The 23,043-nt window shown below is 39.1% G+C and overlaps 2 protein-coding genes across 2 annotated transcripts in view; one reads left to right on the top strand and one right to left on the bottom strand.

The window, feature by feature from the left end:
* The first annotated feature begins 5,576 nt into the window (after positions 1-5,576).
* Positions 5,577-8,919, top strand: mchr1a (melanin-concentrating hormone receptor 1a). The gene is made up of 2 exons (XM_020084029.2): positions 5,577-5,833; positions 6,495-8,919. The coding sequence occupies exons 1-2, from the start codon at positions 5,776-5,778 to the stop codon at positions 7,514-7,516; spliced, it is 1,080 nt and encodes a 359-aa protein (XP_019939588.1). The 5' UTR covers positions 5,577-5,775; the 3' UTR covers positions 7,517-8,919.
* A 5,032-nt stretch (positions 8,920-13,951) lies between these two features.
* The window catches only part of usp43a (ubiquitin specific peptidase 43a), a 91,508-nt gene continuing 82,416 nt past the window's right edge, over positions 13,952-23,043 (bottom strand). Inside the window, exons 14-16 of the mRNA XM_020084375.2 lie at positions 22,883-23,041; positions 19,929-20,090; positions 13,952-19,794 (exon numbers count right to left, since the gene is read on the bottom strand). Coding sequence (XP_019939934.2) covers positions 18,629-19,794; positions 19,929-20,090; positions 22,883-23,041 — 1,487 coding nt within the window. The 3' untranslated portion in view covers positions 13,952-18,628. The remainder of the gene's footprint in view (positions 19,795-19,928; positions 20,091-22,882; positions 23,042-23,043) is intronic.

Here is a 23,043-nt window from a genome sequence, read left to right on the forward strand (position 1 = left end):
ACTGTCACACTGTTGCATTCAAGAGTGAATTTCAACCCTATTTGGCTTATTATTCATTTTGAAAATAAGCAGATGAAGATGACATCAAGAGAAAAGAGGTTTTTACTTAAAGGTTCAGTGTGTAGAATTTAGTGACATCTAGAGGTGAATTTGCATGTTGCAGCCAAATGCCCCTCAACTAACCCTCCCCTTCCAATCATGATGGAGAACCTGTGGCAGCCTTCAGTTGTCATAAAAACTCAAAAGGTTTTAGTTTGTCCAGTTTGGACGACAGTGAGAAACATGGCAGCCTCCACAGAGAGGACCCCCCTCCATGTAAATATAAAGTATTAAGATATAAAGGGCCATTATATGGTGAAGAAAACAACAATTCATACAATTTAGAAGAGACACACCAGTGAAAACATCACTAGGATTATTTTATATTCAATTTCTGCCAAAAATCTGTTTTACCTGAACCTTTAAAAGCAACATACATGACTTAACACAATTTACATAAATAATATGCTCCATTCAACAATAAATATGTATTTGATCATTTATTGAATAATTCCAGAAATCTCTCTGTCTGTCCTGTGGAACACATTACATTACATTCAACATGTACGAGACATGTATGTCGATAACTTCTCAACCTTTTCCTGGCTACAGTTTATGGTGGAACCCAGGCCACAGTCCCAGAGATTGAAGCTCTGTCCTTACCCAGACTTTCTAAAGAGAAGAACAGGTCCAACTTTTAATTTTCTGATCTGGTGTCTGAGTCAGTGCTGGAGCAACTGTCTCAGCTGAGGGAATAATTAGTAATATGTAGTGTTTTTTTTAAACATTTCATGGTTATCAGAGGTTGTATAATAAATGAAAACATTTTGAGGACAGAGTAATATGACACTGTGTGGGGGCTCAGGTGTATGAGACGCTGGTCTGAGTGTCGGTGGGGGGACAACAACAAATAAAATACAAGAAAATCTATCTTAAGTGCCACAAGCAGAGGTGTTCTTGGCTAGTTACCATACATTTTACATTATGTCTGCAATGGACCTTTGATTTCTCTGATTTCTCTTACTTCTCTAACACCTTTACACACTGTAATGATTAATAGATGTGAAAATGCCGACACTCACATAGAACCACTTCTCTCAAACAGGATTCAATAATGTAGACATGAAGAATTGTGCCTGCTGAAATTAATGCAGCATCTATAATTTAAAGACAAATAGACAGACTGATATTGGTTTTCCTGCTGTGGGTGACCCTGCTGTGTTTGTGTATGTATTTGTGTAGTGGCAATCACTAGTTTTCATTTGTTCAATTCAGTTTAAAGCAGACAGCTCTAATAACAGCTACTTGATTTACAAACCAAAGAAGATGTACAATAATCAAATAAATATACGTCTCAAACATAAGCCTCTGGTGGTTTTTACTGCAGCATGCCTTACTGGCATTTTATTGATTTCCTCCTAACGCACCACTGTGAGACTTGTGGTTGTCAACACATTTCTGTTTTTGTGATGCATTTCCTCATCACTGCGTTCTTCACCTGCTCCAGTTGTTTTGCTCATCCATCAGTGTAAAGTGTCAAGCCAGATGAAAAACGATGATCTCTGACTTTAAATGATATGATGCTATTTACTGTGAGCTTTAAAAAACAGGCTCAGTCAAATTAACGTGAATCCTGTTGTGCATTGGTCCTGATGAAGCACTCGAACAAACAGATTCCTTCTGTCATAAGTGATGTGTGTTAAAAGAGCATTTCACTGCATCATTTTACAGAACTGCACACTTCCAGACACCTAGACATGGGGGTTATTACTTTCAGATTTATGTTTGCTATTTTTTTTCTCCATAGAATCAGATTTAAGCAGCAGGAGACAGATGCTGGAGACCTGCTCTCCCACAATCATGTCAATAAAAAAGTTCTGCAGACAAGTGATAGCTCATTGCAAATTGTAGTCAGCAGTGAACTCCTAGGCCTACTCACATTTTTATTTTAAAACTCTGCCTGGTGTAAATTCTAACATTATACCTCGTGTAAATCAGTTGTCAAAACTTTTTTGTAACAGAAAATGTTTCTCTCCATTAAGTTAAGCAGAAAAGGCAATTGCACATAGGGATATTAATTTATATGCATATATATATATTTATAATTATATTGCAGAGAGAGAAGGTACATTTTTAGTTGTTTTTCATTTCTTAAGCACGGCAGAGGATTTAACTTTATCCCTGCTCTACGTTTGAATCTCAGTTCATCCTCTCCTGTTCCATTAAAGTAAACTTTGGCTGTGGCCTCAATGCAGAAAAGCCTGCAAACATCTAGAAAAAAACAGAGGAAGGCTGTTGATTTTGACGTTAAGATTAGCTGTTTGAACAATATTATTAAATCTCCCTGGTGTTAGTTAAATCTCCCTCTCTCAGGCTCCTGCAGATGAAAAAATGTATCACACTTGGCCAATGGCTTAAAAGTAAAATAAATAAAAATGCCTTATGTGTGGTCCATTATGGGGACTTGTCTTCCTCATGTTCCCATCACATTAAATCTTTGAATTTTAAGATGAAGACATATTTTATTTTATTTTTACTATAGTCATGTTTAGGTTAAAGTTAAGGTTAGTATTAGGCAAGTAGTAGCTATGGTTAATGAAATGTCCTCTGTTGTCATGGAGACATGAGTGTGTGCCTGTGTGCGTGTGTGTGTGGTCACCATGTGTCTCACAGCTTCTCCTGCATTTGACATTATCTCATGAATAATTTTGCATTTGGACATTTTCATTACATTACTGACACTGTTTTCCTGTATCTGCTTTTGTTTGTCAGCTTTTTCATTTGAGCTAAATATTAAGCTGAGCTACGTCCAATAGGTCCATGGCAGAAAAGAACGCACTGCAGAGATGTAGCCTGGTAACTGTGTTTAAGCTTCAGTTAGTGGCATGATCAGTAAAGTGGAGAGACAGTTTGTTTGCTGATGACAAACAAAGCAGGACTCTTCCATGTGCTTCACCAATGAGTAAATCAAGCTGATTTAATGACCTAAAGGAGGCGTGAGATATCAACAAATACAAAAGACAAACATGATATTCCCAAATTACAATTAAGGTTTAGAATTTTTGTATGATGAAGTCATGACAGTTTGGTTGTTCGTGACTAAGCTATAATGAGAATACAGTATACGGTGGATATGGCATTACATACATAATAAGACTGGTGTTTGATTATGGATTCATGTTGCATTGTTCTGCTGCATTACAATTACTGCATGGTGTTGTTGCACCAATTCAAATCCTCCAGTTACAAAATGAAATTACACTAAAGTCTTACCACTACAAAGTCCAGAACATGAGGAATACTTGATCAACATAAAGATGTCAGAGATGTTCCATTGGAAACAAGATGTTTGCCTTGTAATAAGGTTGAGAATACTGGAGTCTAAACTCCAAAAATTACTTTTGACATTACGTATTTCTGTCACATATTCAGGGTCACATTTAATCAAGTGTTTTCTATCATATTGAGTCAATATTGAGTCGGTGTGAATAAATCAAATCACTTTCAGAGTGATTTGATTAAATGAAGTGTGCTCAGTGTTTACATTTAAGTTTAACTATGAAATAATTTTCAAGTTATAATTTTCAGCTATTTTCATAGGATCAAATAACTATATCTAAACAGAAAATGAGCACTTCTGATAGGAACTACCTAAAATGACAGAAACCATCAGTTGATAAAAATTATTAAACTTGAACTTTTTAGTTTGATACATTTGACATTTTTACACGTAGAAACAGTCAAGGACCCATATGCAGACACTTCAAAGCGCAAGACAATGTTGGTCAAACAGAAAAGATGATTTAATCTAAGAGACTTACAGACTTTGTAGATGATTAACTGGCACAGCAAACTAAAAACTCTCAGGCAGTAAAACAAGAAAGACAGAAACATAGCCTGAAACTAACAGGACTGACTGAGGCAGGGCTCATTGAACACAGGCGGAACACAAGAGGTGCAGACGATCACAAGAAACAGGATAGAGACAGGACCTTGAGCAGAGAGACAGGAACTAGAAGTGCAAAGACAAATCCAAAAATCCAAACACAAGGAAAATAGTAAAAGTCCATAACGTAAAAAGTCTATACAACAGAAAGTCTTTCAAACAGCTCCCACTCTGAAGTAAATCTCAGGCGTTGGTTTGCTGTAGTATATGGCTTGCTTGAATTTTTTTTATTTATTATTTACCTATTTATTCAGATATTTATACATTGAGCTTTTAACCTGTTGAATCTTACTTATTTATTGAGCTTTTGCATGCCATTGGACTGCAGATATCCCCGACTATGTTTTTTATGGGATTTCAAAAGCATCTTTCCACTTCCAGCGGAGCCTCCCTGATTTATATTTTGGTGCGGATTACTGCACCATCCTCAACATGCACAAGACTTAGCTTTTTATGTGTGCTCGTCGGATACTCTGAGTGATACCTCAGATTTCAGGGACAGCTCCCACCCTGGGGACCCAACAGCCCCAGGCAGCAGATAGGCCTTGCTTGTCTTGTCTTTTTCCTCTTTCCCAACATAAGCCGTTCCCTTCGCATAATTTTGGAGGTAGGGGTTGATCTTTTGATGAATATTTATAATAAGTAAATGTTATTAATTATACAAAAGAAATTATTAACAAACAACTGGAGAGGGAGAGGTTGCTTCTCTGCTGTTTTGCTCTGACCCCATGGCTCTGAACCATCCAGTCTGTCAGGGTCAGAGTCCTGCAGTCTGTGGGGAGGCTAAATAGAGGGAGGCCGGGAACTTGAATCTGGGTGTCCTGTGGGAGAGAGGCGGTGGCTCTCCCGCAGTAAGAGATATATTTCACAAAGATATCTTTACACACACACACACACACACACACACACACACACACACACACACACACACACACACACAGACTTTAAACATGATTTCCTCCTTTATCTTCATTTCCTCATAAATATGTGTCAGTGAAATTAATTATCATACCGATTATTCATTATTTGTCAGGAGAACGTGGCCATGATCAACTCCAGATTTAGCGATACAGATGTGTAGGGACTTCAAATGAGCGGCAGCAAGACCATCTAGTGGTTTGTTGCTGGAAACGAGGTTGTGGGGTCTGTAAATAAAAGGTTCCAGCCTACACGTAAACTGCACAGATGTGGATGGATTCGTTTGTAGCCAAGTGGTAAAAACCTGTTACTCCATCACACATGCAAACTAAAGTTAAGCTTATATGGCTATATGGCTTCTGTAGGGCGTAAAAACATCATTCATAAAGACGAAGATTGGAAACGAATACACCTTAATTTTCCCAGAGACAGTCTGTAATGCATTAAAATAGGATCTGGATCAAACTTCTCTGAGACAGATTTTGAATGAAAATCAGCTCCTGGATGAAATTAATGAATGTTTTGTTCCAAAGAAGCTTGAGTGAAGGCTGCAGCGCAGTCGCAGCTCCGCAGAGAGAGAGATAGTGAGAGAGAGAGAGAGAGAGAGAGAGAGAGAGAGCGAGTCATGCACAGACTCTGAAAAAGATGCTCTCACAGGCTCCTCAGCCCCTTCACTACAGGGGCAGCTTCATCATCAACGAGGGAGACACACTCATCTGCTCACCATGATTATTTCTAACTGACTCAAAAACAAAAACATCTGGAATTAAAGAGTAATAGGTGGATTCCTTTGTTGACTGCAGCTCCAGATGTTTTTCACTTGAAAAACAGGCACTTCTTAACTTGGATACACCTGATTTTTATTTTTACACATGGATTTCCATAACGATTCAAATTTTTCTGTCTCACACACTAATTCAACAACAACAGGTAAGTTGAGCCACCAGTTATTTACTTCTTGTCTATGAGCATCATAACTGCATTCATCATGTTAAATATCAAATGAATCAAGTGGATGCACTTTTCTCTTTTCTTCCATGACCTAAAATCAGTGTACAATGTGTTATTGGTAATCATGCAAGCTATTATAGCTGCACAATTTCAGGCTGCAGTAAATGACCATAAAAACTTGACAGGTTTGATGAGTTGCCCTCATCACATCAATTTAACCTATGCCACTGCAGAAAAAGCTATACGATTGTTTCTGCTTGGTGATAAAGACACATATCTAAGTCTTAGAAAATGACAAAGTCACTGAGTGGGTTTAGTGATAGTATTTAGAAATTGACTTCTGGGTATGAAATTCCACATTATATCAGAGCTATTTAAGGCCTGTTCTTATGGATGATTGTATTTTCCCTCAAAATCATCTGTCATTACAGTGAATTGCTTCAAGTGTGTCTTGCTGACAAGTGACTATTTCAGTGACAACAGACCTGCCTTTAAATGACTGACCAGTATATTGTTATTTGTCTGCTGCCCTTGTTGATAAATTAAAATGTGATGACTGTATATAGCAATATATCAATGCAATGTGTGATTCTGCATCATTGTTTTCAACTGCTCTCTCTTCTTCTCGTCTCATCTCCAGCTGTATATGGGGCCCTTCATTCCAGTGCCATCCTCCCTGTCATCTTCGGCATCATCTGTTTTCTTGGTATCTTGGGGAACTGCATCGTTATGTACACCATCATAAAGAAGACCAAGTGCCGCGCCAAGCAGACTGTTCCGGACATCTTTATCTTAAACGTGTCGATTGTTGACCTCCTCTTTCTCCTTGGGATGCCGTTCCTCATCCACCAGTTGCTGGGCAATGGCAGTTGGCACTTTGGAGCCACAATGTGTACAGTCATCACTGCGCTCGACTCCAACAGCCAGATAGTCAGTACTTACATCCTCACTGCTATGACCCTTGACCGTTACTTGGCTACGGTCCATCCCATCCGCTTTAACTATGTCCGCACACCCTGTGTAGCAGCGCTGGTCATCGTCATTGTGTGGGGTCTGTCTTTCCTCACCATTATCCCTGTGTGGATGTATGCGGGCCTGATGCCTCTTCCAGATGGACTGGTTGCTTGTGCGCTCCTCCTGCCTGACCCAATTACCGACACATACTGGTTTACACTTTACCAGTTCTTTTTGGCCTTCGCCATGCCCTTGGTTATAATCTGCCTGGTGTTCTTCAAGATGCTCCAACACATGTCCAGCAGTGTGGCACCGCTGCCTCCACGGAGTCTGAGGGTGCGAACCAGGAAGGTGACCCGGATGGCGGTGGCCATCTGCCTTGCGTTCTTCATCTGCTGGGCTCCTTACTACATCCTTCAGCTGATCCACCTTGGGGTGCAGAAGCCAACCCTTGCGTTCTCCTATGCGTACAACATAGCCATTAGCATGGGCTACGCTAACAGTTGCATCAACCCATTTCTCTACATCATCCTCAGTGAGACTTTCAAGAGGCAGTTTCTCAGAGCCGTACGTCCGGTCAACAGAAAGTTCCGCGTGAACCCGAGCACCACGGATGGTGGCAGCGTGAGCATGCGAATGGTACCTGAGGGGGCTCGGCAGGAGCCGGCCCCTCGGGAGATGATACCATCCAATGTGGCGCCACAATGAATCAGAGGCAAAGAATCAAATAATTACTTCATCACCATCTTATCTGCACCAAGTTTGGACACCAGACACAAACAATAATGTCTGCACATCTACTTCAATCAAGCATCTTGTTTAAACAGCATGTCTGATATTTTTCTGCCCAAACCAGATACAATTTTCTTTTTCCCATTCTTCATAAATTTAAACAGTTAGAGCTCCTGAATGGGCTTGGACACATTTTTATTTTAGTGATTGAAACCTGCGAAATCATAACATTCTTAATAACAGGGAGCTCATACTCCATAATTTCAAATCTCTAAAACCATCCCTTTTAACTGACTTGAGTTTGCATGTACAGTTCTCTTCTTTCAGTTTATCCAGTTGAACATTTTCACAACCCTGCAATCTTCCACTTTTCATATTGACACATATAGACATTTGTTAACAATACCACCCAGCGAGTTCAAGCTGAAGGAGGCTGGGCAGCTTCTGAGAGCCGAGGGTGTTTCAGTCACAGGTGACATTGCAGCTGTGTATCTTTACGCATAACAGCATGCACTGGTCTCTATGAACTGCATATGTTACTGCATATACTCCGACTGTCTGCCCTGGTCTCTGTGCATTCATTAAGCTGGTTTATGGAGCTCCGAGAAGCGCATATCTATGTCAGAGGGGAGATATTATGTGTGGCCATTACCTCATTTCAAACCACGCACAGCGAATCCACCTCTATTTACATTCATTCACATCTTTCCTTTGACTTTAATTGGCCTTGTGTCAATTCTGCTCATTTAGGGTATGGCTTTAATATCAAAGAGTTTGTTTGGTTTTTTTCCACAAAAAGCAGTGATCCTGTCTTTTAATGAAACAGGGTCAAAATGTTTTAAAATAGAAACTACAGTAATAGTAATAGCTATGTGACCATGTGAAGTGAATTCAATGTTTTAAAATAATTGCTGTTCGCACAAACATTGGTGTCAGCTCCTCATGCAGGACCTGTAAACAGTGTTTGGTGAAATTTGGAGTGAAGCTCAGCCACAGGTTGAGGGACATGTGAGTTGTGATTAACAACAAGGTTTGAATGTGAAATCACAAAAAAAGAACCTACAAAACACATATCATTCATGCATGAGCATTGTGGGAGCTTGATGTTCTGTCCATTTTGAAGTTATATAATATTTTTGTATTTAAATATGATGGTATAGTTATATTTGGAAAGGGTTATTTACTTAAATACAAAATATCTTCATTACACAATGTCAAATTCAGGCTTTCTTAACCTAGTCTGGCCTGTGACCCAGTTTTCAATTGTGTTGTTGTGATTGTTGTCAGGAGAATTGCCTTCTCTCTTGTACTGTATATCAAAAAGGCAGAAGAAGCACGGCAATGAGTCGATAACTTAACCCTTGTTGAAATTAAAAAATACATCCTACATATTGTTTGTTTGTTTTAGAAATCCCACACAGTGCCCATGTGTCAAACAGCACCCTCTAGGTTCTCGACACCAAGGAGGAGAAACTCTGGTGTAACTGCTGTTATGTTTGTTCTTCAGCAAAAAGAAAAAAATACCGAGATGTAAAACTTTGCTTCATTGTTGATGACGGTGCTCGTGCAACTGAGAAACGTTGCTATTCCACAAATTACAGACTTGAATGTTGCAGCGTTAGAGTGGAATGCGTCATTGTAATCACATTACTTTTCCATTTCAGCAGTGAACAATGAACAAAGAACACTCTACACCATGACTTAGTTTATGTCAAAGAGACGAGATGAAGTGTTGGTCTAAAGACATAGTCAATGAACCACCTGAGTTGCTTTTCGAAGCCTAGAAAATAACATTAACAGCCCAGCTGACAAATGCTAAAGCTGACTTACACCCTGGTACCTCCATTGGTGCTTGACAATTCAGAAAGTTAGTTTCAACTTCAATGAATGCATTATTCACTGCATTTCTCAGTTAACAATTAGGAAAACCAACCATCTTGATTAAAAGAAAAAATAGAATTTACCACAAACCCTTTGCAAATATTATAGAATGTCAATTTAACTCATAGGAAAATTAGGTGTGTGTGCATTTTTCTTAGGAATAAGGAAAAAAATTAATTGCACAGAAACAGTTATCACATTGAATTTCTCGCATTTCTTTGTATTTCCTGTCTTGATGCTATCAGGCAACAAAATAAAAAGGTTTCCAAATACAAAGTGTCCGCAGAGGAAGGTGAAAGCCTTTGCAAAGGCAGTTTTCAGGGCGAAACTCTTCAGTGGTACATTTCATTATTTGGCTTTGTGGATCAACAGCAAGACAATCACATCTGTCTCTCTCTACATGATAGTCAAGAAAGCAAGAGTTGGAAAGCCTGGAAAAGCTGATAAGAGCAGGCTACAATATGAAGTCTGATACATCCTACCCCCTCCCATCAGTTGACAAAACACATAATCTCCACTGACAACTGCTGAAAGACGACTTTTCTGTGACTCGCTTCTCTAACTTCTGGCTATTATCTCTGCTTCAGCAACATAAGTCTCTAAGGCTAAAGACTTGATCACGAGATGAGAGATAGCCTCAGCTGTCTTTTTCTTTGTGACGTTAAACTTGACATACTTGGGGTAAAAAGAACAGAAAGACAATCTCTTCCTCTGAAGGTAAGGAGGTAATTGTCTTTTTAAGACCCTTCAATTATAAGCAGTTGAGAAGATGGATGGATGAATGAATGGATGTCTGTATCTCTTGAGAGATCTTCAGACATATCCTTTCAACATTCTAAGAAACATTATTCATTATTCGACACACTGTTTTGATACGGACAGTGAAGCGGCAGGGAACTTCAAGGCTCAAGCACAAACCTGATGAAATTACAAATGGCACACAGTCATGGCCAATTGAAAGCCTGAAACCCCAGTGCTGCTTCCTGATGCTCGGGGTGGCAGGGTCAGTGATGTGGAACTTGTCCATATGAAGTGATTTTCTTACAAACCATAATTATTCATGATGAAGCAGGAAATGCCATGCCTGCTGGTGCAGAGGTTGAAGGTCACAATCAGTTTAGTGGGTTAAGACCCCATGTCAGGTTTTTTGCTCTGCTGTAACATCAAGTCACCCAAGCAGGAGGCCGAAGATCACCACGAATCAAGATTTTTTTCAAACTTGGTGTCGTAATCAAGTAAACAACTGAACAGCTAATGGGAAAAAACAACATCCCATCAGTGTTTTTAATTAACTGAAGAACTTTCTCATCTGCAGCTCTGTTGCAAGGTGATTTTGGAAGGACTGGGCTGGAATCTGCCAACAAAGACACAAGAAACTGATGTTGTGTTGCTGACAGCCTCTCAGGGGTGACGTTTAGAACTGTTGACACAGAATGAAGGTATAACATCTGTATTAAAGACCACCAACATGGTCGGAGGCTAGTTTTAAATATACTTCACTATAAAAGAGATAACTTTTTTTAAATCGCAGGGGATCGCAACATTCATTAGGGATCATCCTCTGTTGACCATGAATATCATAGCTGAGATATTTTAGTGGGAGTGGTGGACCTGACCTACCTACAAACACTGTCACCCATTGAGCCACACCACTAGTACTAATTGGGTGGCCCTCCCCACCCTCTGCAGCTCTCCCCCAGCAGAGATCCACACACAAACATCTCTGGACTCTTTTAGAAAAATTGAACGTTCACGAAGACACTTAGTAAATCAAAGTTAATATTACTGTGAGCATGACTAAGGGTTTTAACAATAGCTTTACATGAATTAAAAACTGGATAAGCTTTTTTTCTCCTCATTGTACAATCCTCAGGAATTTGCATAATCGAAGGGCTGCTTAAGTGAAATAACATCTCCACTGAGCCATGGGTGTTAGGGCTGTAGGTGCTCTGCAGCAATACATATTGATGCCCGGTGGTAGATATCCATTGTGTGCATACAAAATGCTGCTACACAATTTGCTCTGCATGTTTTACTGAATATAGAATCACATCCAGGCATACGCAGTCAAGATGTAGAATATAATACACTTTCTATTCAGTGCAGCCTCGTAAGGCTTAAAACAAATAATCTGGTAGCGGTGTGAGCAGCAGGAGTCATACAATCAATTTCCAGTTGTGCAGCACAACTCAGTGTTGGACTGGATATTTTTAGGTGGTGGCTCTCAGACAAATACAGCACTCCTTGAAAATCTATTTGCTGTAGAGGCTTATTAGATTGCGAAACTAGAAATTAGTCAGACAGGAAGGAGTCACCAGAGTTAATATTACATTTTATTTGGCCTTATATGAAAATGTATTGGAAATAAGACAATGGCTGCTCTCGTCTCTTCACTGTTGCCATCAATGACTGCAGCAGAAGAGCAGCATGCGGAGAAACAGAAGGACATTCTGAGGTGTCTCAAAGCTCAACACACCTAACATCACTGACTTCATCACACCCATCATCCCTGACAGATACATCCTCTTTAGCCTTGGTCACTTGGCTTGATCCTCCTGCTGGGAGAAGCAGGAAAGAAGGATGTGGAGCGGTTGAATTCATTAGAGGTACCTATGCTATCTTAAGCCTTACAGATGGTGCAGATATTATGGACAAACTGTGCATTAGATGTTGGAGAAATACACATTTTACAGGCTGTGGAAAGAAAAAAAAAACTCAGCTAAGTGGTAGCCTACAACACATCAGCAGAGGATCAATGCAGAAATGTTCATTAATGCAGTACTCCCCTGCACTCAAGCATGGTGCTCAAAGAAAAACACGTCACAGAAACCCTCAGGCTGAAAGGACCAACAGCTGTTCTTCACAGCCAACATTATCTTTCACAAAAAGGTGTTTACCAGCTTCATTCACACACAGGGCAGTGACCCAGTCTGGATGCCTTCGAGCTGCTAGCTCAGATGTCATTGGCGAGGAGATTGCAAGATCGATTGGTTATCACTCTAAAAGAGTAAGATAATAAGATAAGATGATTTTTCAGAAGATTCAAACTGAGGTGCGTTTGACTTGATGTGCTGCTGTGCAGCGTTGACTTGACGCAATGCATGCTGGTTAGAAATTCTGTCCTTCAGCACTGCAAATCGTCACCAGGTCAACTGACCTTCAAACATCTCGGGAGCGAGCCAGCCAATGTGTCTTATGTTTTTATTGTAAGATTTCAGATGCATTTGCTGCTCCGTATATCAATAAATGTAAGGTGTTAAAGGCCAAACCTGCAAAATGTCCAATACAGGAATAATATCTACCTTTTACCTCGTAATTGCAACTATATACATTACATGCAATTATATGTACATATATGATTGTGTGAATATATAATATTCACTTAAAGGTCCAGTGTGTTTTAGATTTAGGTGAAAGGGAACTATTGGCAGAAATGGAATGTAGAATAATTCTCATGATGTTTTCACTCGTTCATTTCATCTAAATTGTATGAATTGTAGTTTTCTTTACCCCAGAAAAGGCCCTCTATATTTAAATACTTTATATTTACCTCGAGGGGACCCTCTCTACGGAGGCTGCCATGTTTTTTTACATTAGTCCAGACTGGACAAATTAAACACCTTTTATTTAGTAAAATTGAGTTTTTATGACAATTAAAGGCTATCACAGTTTCTTTTTCATGTTTGGACGGAGAGGGTGAGGTGAGGGGTGTTCATGCAATTTCAACACTAGATATCACAACATTCTACACACTGTATTTAATACATAACCATTGGCATTGCATATCTGTTGGTTTCTCTTTGTTTCTGTTATGTTATTTCATGTGTGCCTTATTGTATAGATGTATTTTAGCCTTCTTGCAAGAAAAGTATAGGAACTTAATAGTTCCAGGACAATTTGTGATAAATACAATTCAAGTACAGTCAAAAAGTGTAACAAGAGTGTTTATCATCATTCAGTGCACACTAAAAGTTCACTTCCTATCGTTTGTTGGCGCCTGCAACAAGCGACTGTTAAACTCTCCTAAAGGTCAAAGGCACAAAATTGCGTATTAAAAATTAATTTAATGTAAAAAACAAAGAATAATAAAATAATTCAGTTCATTCAATAAAAAAAGAAACAGGACGTATGAGAAGAGACAATTACTTCATTATTAAATGCGTTAAAATTACAGACACTCAAGTATGTAACTGTATAATTTTATTATGTACTTCTACTTATATATATTATTATTCTGCTCCAGATAAAAAAAACTTCATACTTTTATGTACTTTGAGTTCTAATGTGAAATGAACATATAATGAGATGACTCATCATCAGATGTCAGGCTGCAAAATGACAGTACTTACACGTATTCATTTTAGATTGTGTTATGACACTTCTTGTCACCTTACTAAATGAAGTCTCTTTCAAATGAGTACATCACAATTTTCATTAAGTAAATCTGAAATAAAAATGTAATCATTATTGAATTGTTATTAGGATTTGTGTATCTTAAAATATAATTTATGATGGAGAATTTAAAAGCTGTTGACGGTAATCATAAATAAAATTTATTTGTTGTATTGAAAAATAAAATAATACACTGTCATGTACAGAGAACATGTTTTACAGCAATAACAAACCTAATACACCATTTTGTAAAAATATGAAATACACTGCATGAGTTAATCCTATTTCCAAATCAGTACACACCACAGGGTAAGTCTCAATTATAATCATAGTATTTATTCTCTCTCTCTCTCTCTCACACACACACACACACACACAATTCTGTCTGTGTGTATTCGCAAATATAGACAGATTTTTTATATGTATATATAAACGTAGAAAATTTGCATATAAAAACATCTTCAACCCACATTTCAGAAAAATCGTGTTTACACAGAAGTGCTCAATTTGGCAGAGTAAACATTGTGTGTATGTGGCTACATGTGGATTGAGCCATGGAAAGAAAAAAAACAGACACAAACGTTTAAATTTATACAGACTTTGTGTCCTTATTTAAAATCTATATGTTCTACTTTAACAGCATTGATCTCTCAAATACACTGTAATGTATAACTATATCATCAGAGGAAAAATAAGATATAAGTTAATTCAAATTATTCTGTATAAGGAATTATCCGATGCTTCTGAACAGCAGGGAGGAGTCTGCACTTCGGTGGTTTTTTACAGTATAGATTTCACTGTAAAGATGGAAATAATCAGCTTTTATCAGCATCTATAATAACTTGTATCTAAGCACATGCTCTTATTCAGAACTACCAATAATTACTATTATGAGATAATGGTCGTTCAGATATGGATCAGCTTTCCTACAGAATATAGCATTTTAATGCTCACATTAATTTTCTCACATATTTCAGAGTAATTTTCTCATATATTTCAGAGAGCAGCCTCTTTCATGTTTGCATTTATTTTATGATGCAATTTCCAGCAAACTTCCAAACCACTTCCATTTATAAGGTTCAGTAATCTCATTGTGGAGGGCGGTCTAAAAGCAGCTGCAGCCACAACAAAGCCAGCATCAACGCCTCTTGACATTTATAGGACAAAACTAAGTGTCTGAACCTGTAGTTTAAAAGTAGATTTAGTTTTTAATCCTGCTCAACAAACCTTGTGCAAATGACAAACACTAATGAGTAAGACATTCAACTCTTATTGCTTAGTCACCTTTACCTGGCTAAAAAAAGTACAGCATAATGAAAATAAATGTGGTGTGTGTGCAAGGTTTGTGTGATTCAGCTGGTCCATATCCCTCAATACATTATACATACATCTCAGTAGTTGACATGCCACTTGCAAATATTAATTTGTTACAGGAATATAAATATTCTGCAAAAAAAAACAATCGTAAAAATTGGGTTTATAATTTAGCGACTGCCTGCAGTAACATTAACCACCTTTAACGCAACCTGTGCCGTTTCATTTAAATCCTTTCAGGCTCCCTAATAAAATGTTTCCCAATAAAAAGTTAATTTATCAACTTTGATACTGCTTTAACATTACCAGATCGAACTGAGGCGTCATGACAAGTCTTCAGCAAACTATCATCTGGGCACTGGATGTGTTTGTGTCGAGTTTTATTTGTGCTGCTTTTTGAAATTTCTAAGCCTGCTTTTGAAACGGGAAACTGAATAACATACTTATTGAACAGGCAATACATTCCAGAGGCATTCATAAACTCATGTGAACAAACATTTTCCTCTCCATTTAAATTGCAAATACTATCCAACATAGATCAACACATTGATGTAAATTCAATTATACGGGTAAGCTCCCAAAGAAAAACTATCTGAGGGCTGCACCAAATTAATTAAAGTTATTTGAGTATCCATCATAACTTGTATACACATCAAAAATTATTTTGATATTGAATAAAAAACATTCCCCTGTGTGTGTAAAGTGCAAATTAAATCTCCAAATGTAGTCTAAGAGGGCATCACTGGAAATTTGACACACAACATCAAAATATCACAACAGCAGAAGGTGAGGAAATCCTCTTAGCCTGTTATTCTGTAAACTATCCAACTTGAATGATACTTGTGACTAGGAAGCCAACTATTTGCATTTATGGAGTGGCCGGGGACATCTGGGCTGGGAAAATTAATATCGCGCTCCACTCCAGGAGTGATGTAAGTGAGCTCAAGGGATGTACTTCACTCCCAGTGATACTGTGGCTAAAAGTACAAGTATGCCCTGTGTTTCTTACAAGTGAACAAGTAACTGTTTGATTATGAAGCAAGTTGATATTGGGGAAAAAGAAGCAAGAAAAATTAAGCTTAAAAAAAAAATTCAGTTTAAAAAAAAAAGCCAGTAGGAGTGGTTAAACTTACCAATGGACATAAACACAATATTTGATTATTAGATAGACAAAGTGCACAGAGGAACCTTCATAATGCCCCAATCACTTCTCCGATTTGTATGTGATATTTAAAAGGCCTAAATTAAAAGCTCTCAAAAAAGCAAGACAATTAAATTGACTGTAATTAGATTCTAATTTCCTACATTATTAAAGAGGTGAGAGGTGTGAGTGTAATACATTTCAGCGTCGTCCAGCAGAGGGCAACATAAACATGCCAACACCAAATATAAAGTGCTATTATAAAATGAAGAGGCACTGGCATTGGATCAAAGACAGTATATAAAGATGGATGACACACTTCCTCCCACTATCCAGAAGTGAAGCCAAAAAATCATCGTGCTCATTTGGCCAGAGTCTGGCAGTAGCGACCTCCCGACGAAACAGGGGTTCAGCCAATCAAGTCAATCGAGTCAGCTGTCAATCATGACGTTTCACCCAGCTTTTTGTAGAATCAAAAAATTAAGTCAATTTAAATGTACCTGAAGAATTAACATTTTGACATACATCAGTGTGATAAGAAGTACCGTTTTAGTTCGGCCCATGACCCATCAACTAACAAGGAGGAGGTGGAGTTAATGAACTATACAGAAGCCAGTCACCAGAGGGCGATCAGGAGGCTTTGGCTTCATCTTTGGGAATGTCAGGATGTCCATCTTTATATACAATCTATGGGTTGGAACATGGGACATGATCAGATGGCAGACAGCCTTTCAAAATAATATAGTTTCCTGTGGGCCAGCAGCTGAAGGGACACTGATGGTGACTGAAACCTTTAGTTACAATCACAATGTTCTGCAAGAAGATGACAAACGCACAATTAGCAAGGTCATATTGGCACCATTATCAGTAATTTAGCTAATTAAAGCTAGCTGGCAGAAAACAGAAAAAGGAAAATATATTAAAATGTCTATTGTGCTTTTACTTTACATTCCTTGTTTGGTCTGTTTTCATTTAGGCATTCTACGTCTTCCATAGTTTAGACTGTTCAGGGTAGGAAAAATTAAAGGCTAAAAAAACAAAGCACATTGATACGTATTGCTTTTCTGCACCCATTTCACCACTTCCCTCTCTAACTGCCTATATGCTGTCGGTGTCAGGCTGCAGTATTACCAGCACTCCCACGCTGAGCCTAAATCAGTGTATGTCGGGTTAAGCTTTAAATCCCCCACCATCAAGTTTTCTAGCTCTCGACAGCTGTCAATTTGACAGCGTATTAGGACACAGCCACATTCTGCATTTTGACTCAGCTCTCTTGACACCGTCACATACCCTACAGACTGAAGTGTTTATCACATGAGATTGAGTCAGGATAGCACGAGAAAAACATTAACCGAGAAAAATAAATGAAAGAATTGAGATCAAAAAAGAAAGAATGGAATGCATTCAATATAGTTCACTGATGTTATCTCAAACATCCTCTCAGGGTCAATATTGCATTAATATTAAATTTACAAATCTGTGTTTTTTCATTTATTTCTACTATAGAGAGGTTAGTCACAAAGCACTACAGGTCCTGGTGGACTTTCATTTTCTTGGCCAATTTATAATAAAGAGATCGAGATCGGTGCTTCTACAGAATTACACTCCTACCCTCATAGCTCCTCGCTCATTTTACTGCAGACTTAAGGCTTTTTCACTTTGCAGACCTTTTACATACACAACTGTTGAGCTATGACAAACATAAAAAGCAAAACATCTCTCCTCTAAGATGTTTGCATCATTTTACTTCTGGTTTAAAATGGAATAAGCGGTAACTGTAGTCAGAGTCAATCAATGTTGTTTGTTCAAAGCCACACTGTACTTTAAACAAACATTAAACAGGGGATTTAACATTAATTATTTATGTTCATCGAAACTGCTTCACGACAGTCTGATAAATGACAACAATCATCGTGTCTAACGTGTGAGCAAACAACCAGAGGAATTCCAAATGAACTTAGGACTTTCAACACTCACATCACAGTAATAATGTGGATATTCTGTTTGTATGTGCATTTTTGTGTGTGTGTTTGTATGTAAGGGCTTCTGTGCTTCCAGTGCTAAAAAGTCAAACTCATTGGTCTAAACTGCATATAGGTTTCTCAGGCACTTGTTTCAAGTGATAAAAAAAAACGAACAGAGATGGACTTCCTCTAACAAGTGATGGACATGTCACATCATTTCATTCTGTTCTTTATATCCCAACATTTAAACTCTTCATCTGCTCTGTCTCTGCTTGTTCCTTTTCTGGGAACAAAAAGCATATGACTGTAAATTTAGCTCTATTGCTTTGATCTCAGAGACAGGACGCCATTCACTCTTAATTAGGTACAAGGCTGCGTGTGTGTTAGCTATCTCTGTCAGAAGCTCGACTCGGGGACTGTCTTTTTGCGCCCCAGTGAGGTTGTGCTGTAACGAGTCCTCTGCAGGGTGCCGTAGGATGGTTTATCCGTTGTCAGGCTGCGTGACGGTGCCGGGGCTGTGGACATGCCGTTGCGATGCAAAGATGCTGTCCTGTGCATGCTGTGCTCCGCCTTGGTGGGGATGTTGGAGTGACTCTGGGAGCGTTTGATGTCAACCGTCGTACGTCCAACTTTCCCATTTGCCAGCTCATCACCCACATGGCCTGATCCATTAGACTTTCCTTTTTCTGCCCCACTTCTGTCTCCCGCGGCTCCATTAGAAAGTGACAGCCTTGACAGCGTCCTTCTGCCTCCTTCCTCACCTCCTCTTCTCCCTGACTCACCCTCCTTGGACTTCCTCTGGTCCTTATCTTTCTTCAAGAAGTTGCCTTTTAAGAAGGAGAACAGTCCCTCGTGACTTTTGGGCACTTCTCCTCTTTTGGTCTTAGAGTTTTCATCAAATGCACCGGGATGTTCAGCCCTGTCTCCCCTTTGTCTTCTTAGGGTCCCATCATGAAGACTGGGTGTGCTGTAGCTGGGCTGAACTCCAGCACTGAAACGCCTTGTTGTCTCAGTATCCTGGGAAGCTTTGGAGGAGCTCTGCTTCCTGGAATCCTTTCTTCTGGTGAGGGTGTTTGTACTAGAGCTACTGCTGATATTCAAGGTGCTCTCATCTCTTGTCTGGCTCCCCTTGCTGCGTCTCAGGCTGGCCGTCTTGTCCGATGATCTCCTCTGGCCCTCTGGTACCTGTGGAGACTCCGGCTGCTGCCCATCTTTTGCTTTATCAACACAACTCCTACTCCCAACATTTGAAGGTTGGACATTAGCTACAGCATGGGCCTCAGCTGCTTCCTTTGTGCTGCGCGGTTCGCTCATCAGTGTTACTATTGGGTCCTTTGTGCACCGGGGCCGCCGGCCAGATTCCAAGTACTGCACTAGCTCGACAGGAGCAGGATCTTGATCCGGCGGGGGAGACACTGGGTCAGGTTTTCGTCTGTCCTTGGAACCAAAGGACCAGCGAAGGGGAAGCACTTTGCTCAGGGTGTCCTTAGTCTTGCTGTGGGTTCTCATGCTCTTGCTGCGCCCTTCGAGACCCCTGACAAATGGCCTGGTCTCAAAACCTCCTAATAATTATTTAGAGAAAAAAATCTTTAGTTTTCTCATTCAAATGCAAGACCTTTACACAGAAACGATCTCGAAATAAACAATCAATAAGCCACTAAACTGATTAGGGCAAATGTTGGGTGTGCTCCCTTACCCTTTTCCTCTTTACAACCATCGTCGAGGAAGACGGGAGACTCTGGAGAGTCAGGAATGGAAGACGGGCAGGTGGTGGACGATCGAGACACCAGACTGCCTCTCTTACTGTCCACTGTGAGGCGGACGAGCCAATGGTCTGACATTGATGAACTTGTCGAGCCTGTGAGACACACAGGAAGAAAGGGAATACACTGAGAACATTAAATAAACAACACTTCTCAACGGAAAGCGCTGATGTTTAAACTTAAATTACCTTTGTACAACCAGAAATAGATGAAATCTATGATGTAAATTACATTCCTGGGTATTATAAGTCCTTCAAACCGTTTAAACCAGACAGAGCAGATTGGCCCCTGTAATGGTTTCATTATTGTTTATTACTCATGCACAAATCTGAAAGTGCTTTAATGGGGTATCTAGCTGCAGTGGAAATACAGTTAATTAGTTCTAACCCCAATTTTATTATTTGTGTCTCTTTATCGTCTGAACACCAGCTTGTACCTGTGGGGGGGATTAGGGATTACACCAACACAATTAAATCCTGTGAGTGCAAGTCTCTCTCAGCTGAACAAAAGAAAACCTTCACTGGAACTTAGCCTATTGATTGGGAGGAGGCTGCCATGGAAACATTACAATATGATACAGTGGGATTGTTTTTGCATGTGGGAACAGAACTAACACCTCACGTATTATAGTACATAGCGATCTTTTTTCAAAGGTTATGGAATGTGAATAAATTGAACTTGCTTATATATGTGTAAAATAATACATTAAATACATATTTCCACAGGGCTATGTGACAAAGTGAATCTTTGTCTTCTTTCCTTTCTAGGTGTAATTCAGCTCAGACAGAGATAATGCTGGACGTCATGTAGATCAGGAGAAATTTGGAATTAAATCCCCCCCATACAGCTATTAATGTGAAATTTCACTTTTACTCCCCTAATATCTAAATCTGACTAATATGTGATTTTTTTCAGTCACTTGTATAGATAGTACTTGTACTGTGAACGGAAGGACATTTTATATTGATAAAGGTTTATAAGTTGATGTTTGGAGACATTCTGACATTTCCAGTATCTACGTTGCCATGGTCTCCTCTGAGCAGCCAAAAGAGTTCATCTGCACACAGCACACTGTTGTTATTTCTGTGATTTTCCTTCCATATATAACCCTGTCAGTCGCAGTAGGCATGTCATACATTGTTGGTTTTACAATGACAAACAGTTGAAAAACATTGCTAAATAAAATATCATGAAAACACATTTTCATTAATCGTACTGTATAAATGTATGTGATTGACAGACTCTTTCCTCGATGCAATGCTTTTGTCCTTTGAAGAGACTTGTGAACTTCACCTTTATTGATGAGAGAGTAAAAGTGTAATGGGCAGAGAGATTGGGGAAGACGAGCAGCAAAAGGCCAGGTGGATACCAAAGGTGTAGCCGCTGCAGGAGGACCCAAGCCTCTATGTGCAACACCTGCCAGCCCACCTGCTGGCATGGGTGCCTTTTCAGAATAACATGATTTATCTTTGTGGATCTTTTGTTGGACACATTGTTGTGTTTCTTTGCCATTATCTTCCTTGCATTTACTTTTTAGATTCATATTTCTGTTGTAAACACCTCCGAGCTCTTCACTTAAATGGTCTATATTGATTTATCCTTTTATGCCTTTTTAGTCTTGATGAACACTTTGTTCGTGTTTTATGGTTTTACCACTCACCCATTCATACACACATTCACGCAGTGCAGCGTTTTCTCTATATAGCTGGACAGGTTATTTTTTTCTCTCACAGAATTTTCTAAAAGTTTCCTTCAGTACACCCTGCTCTGCCCTGTGGAATAGGAAACTGTAATTGATGCTAATGTCACAGCTTTACTTGTACACAGTGTTCTAGGAGCTGCTTTCTGGTCTATAAACACAAAACTGAAAAAATAAGCTCTAGTCTCATTTTGGCTCCCATACTGTTTCTCTTTGTGAGAAGCAGTAACTGTTGGGGTGAATGTTTGGCATGACACCAAAATAAACAATTTATCTTGTTCTGAGGAACAAAGTAGAAAGTTTTACATTCGATATTTGCCAATACTTACTTTTTTCCTCTGACAAGTTATGTAGACGTGTATTCTATATTATGCATGAGAGTTATTATGCTGAGTTAGATTACAGTGAAAATTCTTCAGGGCATTTCGAGGTCTTTTTCCTGCCTTTGACAAAAAACTCATTAAACTGGTTAATTACATGTGCAGTCCTGAGATTTTTTACCAGCAGGTTGTTAAAGGAGGAAAATCAATGAAGCAGGAATTCAAGAACCGGTAGAGACTGTTGAATAACAGCCAGTATGAAGAAGATGCCGAGGTGGTGAGCAACTGCCTGTGCTGTCATTGTATTAAGAAGTTACAAAAAAACCCAAAGACATTACTTTGCAGAGGCACAGTCATTGCATCCTAAGCTAAGTGCTGCCCAAGATGATATTAGATACTACAATGGTGTATAACGTCCAATTAAAAGGAAAAAACAGAGATTTTAGGAATAAGGTCATATTACAATGAGAATTGAATCGTAACATCACAAAAATTAAGTCATAATTTCATGTGTTATTTTAGAAGGGGACTGCGGTCTTTCTACTGATTTCCGACTTTCCTCTTGAAATATTATGACTTTCTTCTAAGTAAGTTGATTATTCTTGTAATATTGCAGCCAGACTCGTCTCCAGCATGCCACGTTGATGTGAAGATAATTCTGGCTGTGTGAGACTATCCCCTGGGTGTAATCCTACTATAATACTGCTCCAATCTAACTGCAAAAGTCTATCCTGAATGTCTGCGTTTGATGCACATACATAAATTCATACATTCATGTCATACATAGAAGCATATCCATTTTATCATGTGTTTGGTTATCCAATGAATTATGCATGTGATTCTGTTTGCTAGTATTCTGATAGCATACCTCTGATTGAGCTGCTGGCCGACCATGGAGGAATGGTGTTGCGTCTCTGGTAAAAGAGGATGTAAGCACCTCTGGTACATACTTCCTCCTCTGGCACCAGGTCGACGCTGCTGTCATCATAACTGTACCACTGGGCATCCACTGAATTTCTACAGTAAGCT

The sequence above is a fragment of the Paralichthys olivaceus genome, chromosome 8 (assembly GCF_024713975.1).
Source record: "Paralichthys olivaceus isolate ysfri-2021 chromosome 8, ASM2471397v2, whole genome shotgun sequence".
Lineage (NCBI taxonomy): Eukaryota > Metazoa > Chordata > Actinopteri > Pleuronectiformes > Paralichthyidae > Paralichthys > Paralichthys olivaceus.